Source organism: Podarcis tiliguerta, assembly GCF_965153285.1.
Source record: "Podarcis tiliguerta genome assembly, chromosome: 7".
NCBI lineage: Eukaryota > Metazoa > Chordata > Lepidosauria > Squamata > Lacertidae > Podarcis > Podarcis tiliguerta.
The window spans coordinates 45,682,151-45,695,139 of NC_139540.1; the positions used below are offsets into that span (position 1 = coordinate 45,682,151).

General features: G+C 39.6%; 1 protein-coding gene across 1 annotated transcript in view; it reads left to right on the forward strand.

Moving 5' to 3' along the window:
* SMCHD1 (structural maintenance of chromosomes flexible hinge domain containing 1) overlaps positions 1–12,989 on the forward strand; it is a 67,875-nt gene that overhangs the window by 27,534 nt on the left and 27,352 nt on the right. Inside the window, exons 20-28 of the mRNA XM_083449995.1 lie at positions 26–145; positions 397–541; positions 1,997–2,093; positions 3,109–3,181; positions 4,110–4,249; positions 5,808–5,942; positions 7,326–7,553; positions 10,592–10,740; positions 12,076–12,164. Coding sequence (XP_083306121.1) covers positions 26–145; positions 397–541; positions 1,997–2,093; positions 3,109–3,181; positions 4,110–4,249; positions 5,808–5,942; positions 7,326–7,553; positions 10,592–10,740; positions 12,076–12,164 — 1,176 coding nt within the window. The remainder of the gene's footprint in view (positions 1–25; positions 146–396; positions 542–1,996; positions 2,094–3,108; positions 3,182–4,109; positions 4,250–5,807; positions 5,943–7,325; positions 7,554–10,591; positions 10,741–12,075; positions 12,165–12,989) is intronic.

Below are 12,989 nucleotides of genomic sequence, written 5' to 3' on the forward strand. Positions count from 1 at the left end.
AAACTTTGCTTCTGATTACACACAGAAAATATTACTGAACTTGGATCCTACACATTGAAACTGCAAGTGGTGTTGAATGAAAGCAATGCCGACACTTTTGCAGTAAGACCTCTTCCATCAGAAACATTTAAATTTAATATAATAGGTAAGGTTAATACTGTTGTATTTTAACCAGTCAGCCTGTTCTTTGCATGCAGAAGTTAGCTGTGACACACTCAGTAAAATACTATTTTTCTATTTAAAGTTGGATTAAATGTTGAAAACGTTATTGAAAGTGTTAATAAAATATAAATGAGTTGAAGCATTCAGGCTGTATTCAGATGGGTGAAGAATGACTAGAATTAATCCACTAAACAGTTTCATTGTAATAACATTGTTTTCCCCCATCTACCTCAGAGGGCAAGCCTCAGAAGTTTTCAATAGGTATTTTGGATTCCCCATTTCGAGTTGGGCATCCATTCAGTATTCCTCTAGATGTCCAGGATAAATTTGGTCATGCTACTCATCTGACGGATGATATTGTGCCAATTCTTGAGGCTAGGTAACTGTCATTTTAATTCTTTTGTTTATTTAGTATTCTTAAATAAAGATTTGTATTTTCTCTGTTTTCCCCAATCCAGTGGGTCCCAAATAAATGTTGTGCACACACAGCTAGGTGCTTTTCATTTCAGAAATTAGTGATCTGTCTCCTTTGCACCAAAAACTAAGAAATCGTCTCTTGAATTCTTACACAGTTTTGAGGTTACATGGTGTTAATGCAGGAGGAGGTTACAGGTGCTTGCTGTATCACAACTGAGGCTTTTTACCCATGGAAAATGAATGGAGTTCTTAAACTGGGATTTTTCACAGTAGCTTTAACATGGAAGGATTCTGTATGCTGATGGGAGATTCCTCCCATCTAGTTCAGGAGAAATTTCATTAGAAGGAGCAGTGTCTCAGTATTTTTCTTGCCTACAGTGAAAAGCAGTGATGCTAGACAGTGATCTATTGAGATATACAGGAGTGAGACAATATTTCAGGTATCTTGGGTTAAGAGGATGTGTCCCTAAAATATGGAATTAAGCTATAATCTTTACCTATTTAACTGAAATGTCTATCATTCTTTTGAGCTGTCTTATACAGTGTACAAAGTGCAGTGCCCCCCCCCCAAAAAAACTAGGCAATTTGAATATTTTGCAGCAGTGCCCAATCTGGACAGGGTGTTATCATTCCCAAACCAAGAAAATAGTGTTGGATTGACCCATAAGAGTTATTTCTGATCATAGACAGACACCTGGGCCCTGGGCCTTTAATTTTCCTCTGGTGGGGAGTTGTTCCCCATAGTCATCCTGACAGAAAAGGTAAAGGGACCCCTGACAGTTAAGTCCAGTCGCGAATGACTCTGGGGTTGCGGTGCTTATCTCGCTTTACAGGCCGAGGGAGTCAGCGTTTGTCTGCTCCGCAGACAGTTTTTCCAAGTCATGTGGCCAGCATGACTAAGCCGCTTCTGGCACAACGGAACACCGTCACCAGAGCAGTGCACGGAAACACCATTTACCTTCCCGCCAGAGCAGTATCTATTAATCTACTTGCACTTTTTGGCATGCTTTTGAACTGCTAGGTTGGCAGGAGCTGGGACCGAGCAATGGGAGCTCACCCCATCGCGGGGATTCGAACTGCCAACCTTTTGATTGGCAAGCCCAAGGCTCAGTGGTTTAGACCACGGTGCCACCCGCATCCTGATAGTAGCCCTCTCTTTTCTGTGCAATGTTAAAATAGCAAGTCCACAGTTTTGCATTTTGCTTATTCCTTACTTTTGGGCTGATCCACAGTAGAGGTTTCAGAAGCTTCTGGAATTTTAGTCTTCTGAAGTGAATGAGAAAGGTCACTCATCATCACATAATATTCTGTATATTCAGAAAGAGCCCTCATGGGTAACTCCACATTATGTATTATTTAGTTGCAATTTTAAAATGGTCACTTTAGTTCTTAAAATTATTTTCACTTGTGTTTGTAGTGGCTTAACATTACAGTATGAAGAAATAGATAAAGGACCAAATTGTGCCATTAAGGGTGTAACTGCTAAAGGCCTGGTAAACAATTACCAGGGAAAGGTAAGTTGAATTATGGCAAAAATGCATTGTTTACTTTTAATAAATATGTGGCTGCATACTTGTTTTCTAAAGAATCATAGTTGTTTTTCATAAGAATTAAAACATTTATCTAAAATATTTTCTATATATTTTCTATTCAATTATTAGTTTGTAGAGTATTAAGTCAAGTATTCTAGAAGTCCTTCAAGTCTAAGGGGGAGCGGGTGGGCTGTGGCCCCAGCTCACATTTTCTGGAGGGGGCACAACTAGGCGCCCCCACAATAGGCTCCCATCAGAACCTGGCTTTGGCGTGCGAGGCAGCTTCCTCGTGCCCAGCCTCAGCTCTGCTTCAACTCCACATCCAGGTCACGTTTGACCCTGGGAAAGAGTGGGGAGTCCATGGCACAGAGCTGCCGCCCCTCTCCTCACCAAGTGTGCCCCCCACGGCAGCTCCATCCCCAAGTCAGCCCTGACCAGAGAAGACGAAAGACTGTGGGCGCATGTGGCGCCCAGCCATGGCACCACCATCCCCAGGTCAAGCCTGACCCAAGGGGCAGAGTGAGGCTGTGAGGCGTCAGCCTGGCAGCTCCAACAGAGGGTGGGTGGCAATGCTGTCACCAACTCTCCTGGACTGTGGTGAGTGAGTGCGCCCCCTGCCCCATTTTGTGAGGCAAGCCTCAGGGAGCTTCCTCTGTGCCCTGCCCCCCCCCCCGTCCACCTTCCCTGGGTGCAATTTCCTTACCACTGTTTCAAGTACCACTTACTTATGTTGGGATTACTGTAAGTGTGTCTTAATGTAGGATTTTGAAATAGAAGGAGCCTCAGTTAAGAACCTCAGTTAAGTAGCTGAGGGTATTAGACAAGAGTAAAGATTAAAAGTGGAACATTTTAAGTCATTTCCTAGGGGGTGGAAATATATAATTGCTTTACAGGATTATTCACTTTGAAAACTGAACAAAAAAACTTTGAAAACTGAACAAAAAAAGATTCATGGGCATTATTTAACATTGACTTTTAAAATCATATTTTTCAATAGAACTTCAATCTGAAAGTTACTCTTCCTGGCCTGAAGGAGGAATCCCAAATTTTGAAAATCAAGCTTCTTCCAGGTTAGTGAAATGTTTGAAACATATGACTTCATTAATGTGATCCACTTTACATGGGCCTGTCCTTGAATTTGGTCTAGAAGCTGCAGCTGGTAAAAAATACTTCTGCTCTCTGGGACAACCTATTGGTAGCATGTCACTGCCAATTTGTTAATAAGCTAGATTCAAGATTGTACTACTGTTATATAGGGCCCTTTATAGTTCTGGACCAGGGTATCAAAGAAGCTATCTATCTTCCTACATCACACCCCAATTAGTTACAAGTCTTGATGAAGATCTATTGATGATATAAGATGCCCCTACAGTAAAGTTGTGGTACCTGGCTCTGGAATTCTCTTCCTTTGAACTGAAGTAAGCCCCAATGTTGTTTTTGATGCTTGCTGGAATATTTTATTTTCTACCAACCCTTTCCAAATGAGTCTATTTCTGCAAGTTTAATTCTGGTTGTTCTTTATTTAATGCTATTTCATGATCCATATCAGGTTTTATATTTCATTTCTGTATTCCACTCTGGTGATTGTTGAATGGTTTATTAAAAATTGAAAGTCTCTATGGAAGTTTTTTTAAAAAGTTCGAATTAAATAAAAATAGGTGTCTGTTCTGGAGCCATAATCAGATGTAACATGGTATTATGTGGTCTCATCCCAGAAGGTATACCTCAAAACCAGTTTCTCTTAAACGTAATTTTGAGGGGAGATTTCCCCCCCCCCAACATAATATTAATCCAATTTATGCCTTAAGTGATGATACCATAAATGTTACCTTCTGTACAAGTAAATTGGTGTTTTCACTTCCATTGAATAAAAACTTGGAAATTATTCTTAAAACTTGCTGTATAGCAATTTTTTTTAAAAAAAATGTTTTTGACTTTTTTAAAGCTGTCTTGGTTCTTTGTTTTGAAAACAGAAACTAAACTTTAGTTTATAAACAGGTCCACCACGGCAGCTAAATGTCAAACCAGACACTGACACATTGAAAATTGAAAATGGAACAGCATTTCCATTCCAGGTTGAAGTGCTGGATGAAGTAGGCAACATAACAGCACAACCAAAACTAATAGTTCATTGCAAGGTAGGTCAACAGCTTCTGTTCTTCTTCTTTAAAAAATATGACATTAGTGCAATTGGACAATTGGACTAGTGCAGTTATCTTAGTATTATATTACTGAAAAATTGCCTCTGACACTGCATACGAGCATAAAAAATTCGAGGATAGAGGCCCATCCTTCCTCAGAAATGAATTAGAGATTGTCTTCCTTGCCCCCTTGCTTCATTTTTTCAGTGGGAACTCACCGGAACTCAGTTCCAGCACCTCTCAGGTGGGCCCCATTGCCATTATAAGAGAACTAGGGAGGTGTTCATGGTAAGTTCCGGCACCACTTTTTCTAGAAAAATAGCATTGCAAATCCATTCATCAAACGCTTTCCTTGTATCAGGGTAATTTTAAATATGCCATAGTTTACTATGTTCAAAATATTTTTATAAGTTACTGTGCAATTGAAGTTTGCAGTTACATTTTTTTTATATTTAAACCCCTGAGCAGATTTTTGCTTTTACTTTCTTCGAGTGAAAATGTTCTCGGGTGGAATGAGATTTCCATTTGATGCTTGAAGGCAGGATTACAGCTGATTAAGGGGGCTTTGCTCATATCCAACTAGTCCCTTCCAGGTTACTTCTGCCTTCGCTCTAGAGAGCCTGTGTCCCATGCTATTCAGCTTTGCTCAGACTTGTGCTTCTTGTGTGCTGTTGTGTTAGTTCTCAGTGGTTTTTGTTTGGTGTCTCTTGCTGTTGTTTCTTGGAAACAGTAGCGTCTGATTTTCTATGCAGTTTTTTCTGCATTGATGCATTTTGTTGCTCTGCGGTGCTCCCTGTTTGCTTGAAGGGATTTATTTTGGTTTCAGGGGTTGACTTGTGTCCTTTGTGCTTTGGCTTGGTGCTACTACTTATTTAATAACTTGAGATTAGATTAATTAATTATAGTACAGGAAGTATTAGAGTTTTAATTTTATGTGGTGTGGCACTTTGAATCTCTCACAAAGAACACAAATGGGCTTGAATTAACCTAATTTATAAAGATGTTATTTAAATGAATCAAATTAGCTTTTGTGATAGGCGGTCATGAAAATTTCTTAATAAAAATTATTCTTCCTTTTCTTTATGACAAAACTCCCCCCGAAGTACTTCAATTAGTTCTGAGATTTTTATTCCATTACTCAGTACCTTTATCCAAGGGGTAGGGAACTGTGATCCTCCAAGTTTTTATATCCGGCCCTCAGGACACTCCCCTGGCCACCACACAGTTCACTGGCTCCCTCCCTGCTTTCTTCGAATGCTTTTGCCCGGCTGAAATGTGTCATTGCATTGGAATAATGCCTCTTGCTTGCTTGGATAGAAGATACAGTGTGTCTCTGTGTGGAACATAGCATACTGTACAAAGTGTCTCATCCATTACTCTGCCTACTTTTGCCCCTTGCCCTGCCTGCTTTCCCCCTCTTGACCCTACCCATCAATAGCATGCAGAAGGGTTGAAAATGGGGAAATCCAACCCTCAGGCTGAAAAAGGTTCTCAACCCCTGCTTTGTGCCCACCTATTGATATGAAAATTCTTATTTATTATGGGATTGTTTTAGTTTTCAGGAGCTCCAGGCCTTCCTCTATATGCTGTGGATTGCAGCAGTGGTGGGATAAATATCTTAACTGGACCAGTTCTGCGTGTAGAGAATATAAAGAAAGATCAGATGCTTAAAGCAAGGTTTGAAATACCTGTAAGTTGAAATAGCTGTAATGTTTTTGCTACTTGTTGCCATTTAGTGATCTATGGCACTTGAATGCTCTAATTTCCATTGGTTGAGATGTGGGCAATATTGCTGCATGAAATTCTTTCCACAGGTGGCTGGATCATTGGAAGTGACCCTATCTTACTCTGTATGTAGTTGCCCTTATATTCTTCTGGATTACCGATATCTTTAAATAATGAGAAATTGGTTGTCCTTGATAAATATGATTAGGCATTTCCAACCTATTTCACCCCTCATTTAGATCAACAGACCCTCAGAACCCCAGGACCATCTAGCATGAACTGAAGGGGCCTGATGAGTCCCTTATTTTTAAACTAGAAAGTTCAGGATTTCTCTCTTCACAGGGGTTACTTGTATACACATACAACACATCTAAAAAATCTCTCCTTTGTAATCCATCACCTACTATGAACTTCATTTCTCACTTGAGTATCAGATGTTTCTAAGTGCTATTAGTTTCCTGTACTGCTCAAAGGCAGGACACACTGTAACTTCAAAGAAAGCTATTCTCTCCCTTCCTCAGCTTATTCCTTGCCTCCAAACCACTTGATTCAGCTTTTCTTGCTGACTTTCATTTGTAATTTTCCCAGTCTCCCATACTGGCTAGTCTAGTGTGTGTAGTTTTTTATTTTATTTCTATCCAATTTGTTGGCCTTTTTTCTGGCAATATCTTCCTTTGGTGTTCAGAACACAACATGGTAAGAAAATAAAATGATAAACATAAGACAAGTTTGCTGGATCAGGCCAGTGGCCTGTCTAGCCCAGCATCCTTTTCTTGCACTGGCCAACCAGATGCTTGTGGGAAGTTTGCAAGTGGGACAGGAGTGCAACAGCAGTCTGGCCACCTGTGATTGCCAGCATGTGGCATCTCCATCCCCATCATTCTGCCCGGAGACTAAGGTCCAGCACCAAGGGCCTTCTGGTGGTTTCCTCACTGCGAGAAGCCAAGTTACAGGAACCAGGCAGAAGGCCTTCTCGGTAGTGGCACCCACCCTGTGGAACGCCTCCCACCAGATGTCAAAGAGAAAAACAACTACCAGACTTTTGGAAGACATCTGAAGGCAGCCCTGTTTAGGGAAGTTTTTAATGTTTGACGGACTATTGTATTTTAATATTTTGTTGGAAGCCGCCCAGAGTGGCTGGAGAAACCCAGCCAAATGAGCGGGGTATAAATAATATATTATTATTATTATTATTATTATTATTATTATTATTATTCAGAAGCATACTGACCAATATAGAGATAAAGTTACCATGAGGTTAGATTGCAGTATATCAGTGTAAGTGTATCTGTGAAGTGCTACAGTTCCAGTTACTTCTTCTGTTTTCCTTTCTCCTTTTTATTATTAGAGTTGTAAAAGTGTACCACCATTGGAGAAGACTATTAAATTGCTTCCCAGTAGATCTGTTGCAAGATTACAAATTTTTAGCATCGAGGGAGAAAAAGCTATGCAGATCCAACACCAGGATGAAATTAACTGGGTTGCAGGTGATGTGATGCAGAATCTCATCTTCCACATGTATGATGAAGGGGACAGAGAAATATTAATCACTCCCACGCTGGCCGAAAAAGTTAAGGTTGGTATTTTTAGGACGTTGAAACTTTGATTCAACATAAACATTAGTTTTGTGATCAGGCAGTACCGTATTAAGGAGAAGAGGAAAGGTTACCATAACAAAAATACTATAAAAAGAAAATGTTTGCTTTGTTTACATCAGTATTTCCATTGCTTTTTTGAAGGAATTCAACCTAAGCTGTGTGAGAAAGTGGGATATATCATGACATCTGAAAGGCACATTTTCCATAGTTGTTCCATAGTTTATTTACATAATTCAGATTTCTAGGCTTCCTCAGGGGGAGTAACAACAGACATATGTATATGCTCCTAGGCCATCAAACCATGCTTCTGAATAGGACTCAACCATGAGTTAAAATAACACTAAGAAATATAAATTATGGCTGAAAATATACAGAGAGAATAGCATGTATTGAGAGCCAGACTAGCTGGGCCAGTCATCACCTTTCAACCTAACAGGGCTCTTGTGAGGCTAACACAGACAAGGGGAGAAGCACGTACTGTTTCTCACTTGGAGCTCCTTGGAGGAAATATAACTTGATTATAGTAGTGTGGGAGGTCTTCCCAACTCAGAAGCTCCACAAATTCATTGTGCCAGTGGAATACAGCAGTATCTGCCAAGCATTTTGACATGGTTTGAAAGTGAATAGCTGTGAAGAAATCCCAGAGCTTAGGGAAAGTCATTGTATATCAGGTGGACAAGAGGCTGTACTATGGCCATTTTAAAAAATTTTCTGCGCAAGGTTGAAAGTCTAAATTTTTAGCTCTAGTTTTGTTCCACACAGAATTTAAGCTTTGATCAGAGAGCCACAAAACTAGAAATTCAAGCATAACAGGAGTTCAAATGAAGGCTTTTATTTATGTTAATAATTCAACCATTTCCACTACTTTTTGTATATCAGTGAAGAGTGCACTTGGCAATCATGTTTATGAATATCAAACCAAAGTGAACATTTAAGGGACATTTTGCAGTGTACTGATGGAAGTAAAATATCAGAGATTTTAAAATTGAATGCTTTCAGGCAGCAGAGTCATACAAGATGAACAAACACTGGACAACTACTCCAGTGATCTACCTTCTCTCTAAATACTGGTGTTGACCTATAAAATGCTAAACGGTCAGCATCTAGCACATACCAGGGACCACTGACCCATGTTCCATCATGAACTTTAAGGCTAAACATAGTCCTTTCTGACACCCACCACCCCACAATCAATCATCTGTTCCACAGGTGACAATACCCAGATCTTTGCAGGCAGAAATGCATGTAGAAGCTTCTGATATGTAAGAGGAATGTGGACTCCTAGCTGTGTATGGGATGATGGGCAGGAGTGCAGTCTCTCTGCAGAGCTTAGACAAAATACATATAGAATGAGGGTAGAAATGTCAGTAAGGCTGCTCATGCCACAGATCTTCTCTTGCCTCAAATCTTGTCTACTCTATGACAACTTACATGGCATGTTGGATTTCTCTCTATATCCTGACAGCTTCAAGAACCTGAGCAGAAACTATTTAACACACAGCAGTTAATTGATATGGTGATGTTTTAATCTGACCAAGCCATGAGTATATTTGGATTTATGCTATTTAATGTTTTAAAAGTTTCAATAATTTAGGTTTTTTTTGTATTTTGGAGCTTTTGTATTTTTTGAGTTTTGCACATTTGAAATGTATCTTCTGTTCTCTAGGATGTTGCAACAGCCATTGACAGAAATAAATCAAACATTATTATACTTTGTGGTAGTTAATAGATTTGCTTGAAATGAAGATTATGGGAATGATCCAGTCCTCTCTCTGGATCCTTTCTCTTGAATATGTAGGTTCCCGTATAAGCAGTCTCTCCCTTTCTCTCTCTTTTCTTTTTTCTTTTTTTCTCTCACTGCAGATCTGTGCATTGCTGTATGCAGGTGAGGGGCTTGTTTCCTCTGTATGCAGCACATATAATTAGTATTTAATTCCAGAAGTAGTAATGATGTAAATAAAGCTGAAATTACTGGTTGTTTTATTATTATTATTATTAAAGTCAGCCCAACATTTTGGTATCTCATTCTTAGTCAGTACTATACCAATTTTGTATTTAGCTTTATGTTACACCATAACCTAAATATTTAAACATTTTCTCTTAAAAAAAAAAGAGGTCTTGCAATCTATTAATTTTGTTCGTGGAGGCAAAAAATAAATAACTATTTAAATCTATGCCAGTAGTTGAATGGGACTGGTGCTCATGATACCAAGGTACAGTTGGCCAACAGTTAGTGCAAAATCCTGTTCTTCTCACACTAATTCCATTAGTCCCTTCCAGTCCTCCAGTAAATGCCACCACCCTCCATAAGAAGTATGGGCTGTATCCAGATGTAACAGTAAACCAGAATTTAGTCCTCGAGGAATGAGCTTGGGGTGAGGCAGTGGCTCTTATTCGCCTTCCTCCAGTGTAGTCAGAAGGAGGAGATTTGAAGCTTTCACACCAGTTTCCAACCAAATCACGGTTATTCGTTCCTTGAGGAAGTCACTGCCAAATTTTCTGAGGAGGGCCTAGAATCCTAGCGAGTGGCATGATACGTAAGGCAGGCTGTTACAGCAAGCTGAATAAATTGTAAGGCAAGATAGAATGAGAGTCTGGTAGTCCTATCTATTTGCAACACAGTACGGACAATTTGATTACTACACTTCCACAGCCTGCTTGTTCTCGTGAATTAAACCTACTCTTGCTTAAAATATTAGTGTTCTTATTTTATCCCTCTCACATCAACATTTAAATTTGTATGGACTACATTAACTGAACAAGCCTTTTTATTATTAGTGCACTTGTAATAGCTGCAGAGAAGCTAAATTTGTATTTCAATCAAATAATTTTATCCTCTTTAAAAATTGGCCATAAAATAGCTACTATTATCTATACTTGTTGTTTAAAAGTGGAATAATGTTTATTACGTAGTCAGAGACCCTGTTATTTTTAAAATTTTGTTACAAAAGTAAGCAATTGTGTTATTTTTACACCTGACACCCTCTATTGAATTTTTTTTTGTTTTGTTTACTAGGTAAATTGGACTCCAAAGATTAATAGAGAACAGTTGGTTAATGGCTTATTACCTGATGTGAAGGTACCAACATCTGTAAATGATGTGCACTATTATGTAGTTTCATTCCATGATGGGCATGTATCTTTGGAAAGTGCATTCACAATAAGGTTTGTATATTTTCCTCAGTTGTAGTCCTGTTACGAAGTTTGCTCAGTGGCTGTTTCTGTTGGTTACAGCATACAAAAACATGTTTGCTGTTCCTGGTAACAACTTTTAAGTATGTAAATATCAGTATACAATCAAGCATATATTAGACATTAAGAGCTTCAAAGGCAGTGCACTGCAAAAGCGTAGCGTGCAGATGCACAAAACAGCCGGTTCTAAAATAAGTCATTATAATGATGTTGCTCATGATACTCGCACTCTTGAGTGCTGTGATACATGGAATAATCTTAGTGCTGTGTGAAGTATATATACAGAAGAATCATAGGAATACATGGAATATATTGCTTAAAATGCACTTTTGCTAAATAAATATTTGATCTGCCCACGTATATATATATGATGTGTGTTTATAGTTGGGAAATTAGCTCTAAAGCATATATAGCTGTAAAACATAATAAGACATCTAAGAACCCAGCTAATGTCACCTTGTTGGATAATAAAGGACAGTGAGGAAGTGTTTAACATAACTCTCACCTTGAGGGGAGGGGAGTGACATGGAGGAGAGAGGCCACTGAAATCTGAAGGCTTACTGGCCTGTTTCCTTGATGCCCAGACAACCTCCTGTCTTTAAAGTGCTCTGCACTCCTTTCAGGCTCTGCAGCTACAAGTCCACTTCCAGACAAAAGAAAAAGAAAAAAAGAGGGAGATGACAGCAGACGTATCTCAGCAGGCAGGGCATTCTACAAATGGGCTGCCCACTTCCATATTGCTGCATAGTGAATCTTCTCAAGCAAATTGTTAGCAAGAAGGGCTTCCCCTAATGAGTTTAATGTTGAAACAGGAGGAGACACACTTTCAACTAAAGTCCTAAGTTATGTATGGCTTTATAGGTGTCATTGCCAGCACATTGAATTAAACCTGGTATCATATTGGCAACCAATCAACTCTCAGGATCATGCAATCTTGATAGTGCAGATTGTTAGGTGGCCTAGCCTATCTGAAGCTTCTAAAACAGCTTCAGGATCTGCCATAGTTTTATAGTAATCCAACTGGAAGATTACCAGTGGATGAGTTACTGTGACAATGCTACTCCTGTCCACAGACTGCCACAGCTAACCAAAGAAATTATTTGTCACTGCAGTCACTTGAGCCCCCAGCAACTATGTTTTATCTAGGAGCATCCCCAGACTACATAGCTGTTCTGTCAAATGGAATGCAACTCCATCTAGAATCGGCTATTTACATCTTAAGAAATTGTATCTTGAAAGAATTATAGCATTTTTTCTGTTTTACTTAGAAGTACACATCTGTTAAGCTGTCAGTATTTGTTTTTGTAGACCACTTGCTGATGAGCCAAAACATATTAAATGCAAATTAAAAGGATCTAATACAATACAAATGGGTGAAAAACTACAAGAAGAAATTGGTAAGTATTTTACTTTTTTTCTTTTATTCCGACACAAATGTAGGTGTGATGCAGCGGTACCTATTTATCTACTTACACTGGCGTGCTTTCAAATTGCTAGGTTGGCAGGAACTGAAACAGAGCAATGGGAGCTCACTCCGTCACAGGGATTCAAACCACTGATCTTCTGATCAGCAAGCCCAAGAGGCTCAGTGGTTAGACCACAGCGCCACCCGCATCCTGGCGGGAAGGTAAACGGCGTTTCTGTGCTCTCTGGTTTCTGTCACGGTGTTCTGTTGCACCAGAAGCAGCTTAGTCATGACCCGGAAAGCTGTCTGTGGACAAATGCCAGCTCACTCAGCCTAAAAGAGAGATGAGCGCTGCAGCCCCATAGTTGCCTTTGACTGGACTTAACCGTCCAGGGGTCCTTTACCTTTTACCTTTAGGTGTGATGGCATACTGTGTTCTTGTAGCAAGCTACATCAATATCATGCTCAGCAAGTGTGACAAGTTGCAGTCTTGTTGCCTCCTTTGCCTTACTCATCAGTGTTGCAATTTCAGTGCAAAAGGCAGTAGTTGCTGTTGCTTATATAAGATGACTGATCCACACTGGTGCATATTGTGACTCCGAATACTCATTATCTTGGGTAACAACTTTAATCTCCTCTGCTGGTCATCCTGGCTCAGGTGGAACTCCTGCCACCTAGCGCTTGAGGCAGAAACTTCTCACCTCAAGGAAATTTTAACTGGTGATGTTATTGGAAAGGATTTCAGTTTCAAGTTCCTATCTTGTTCAAAGCAGCAGCTCTGGAGATCTCTTCTGCCATCTGCACTTTATGCATTAAG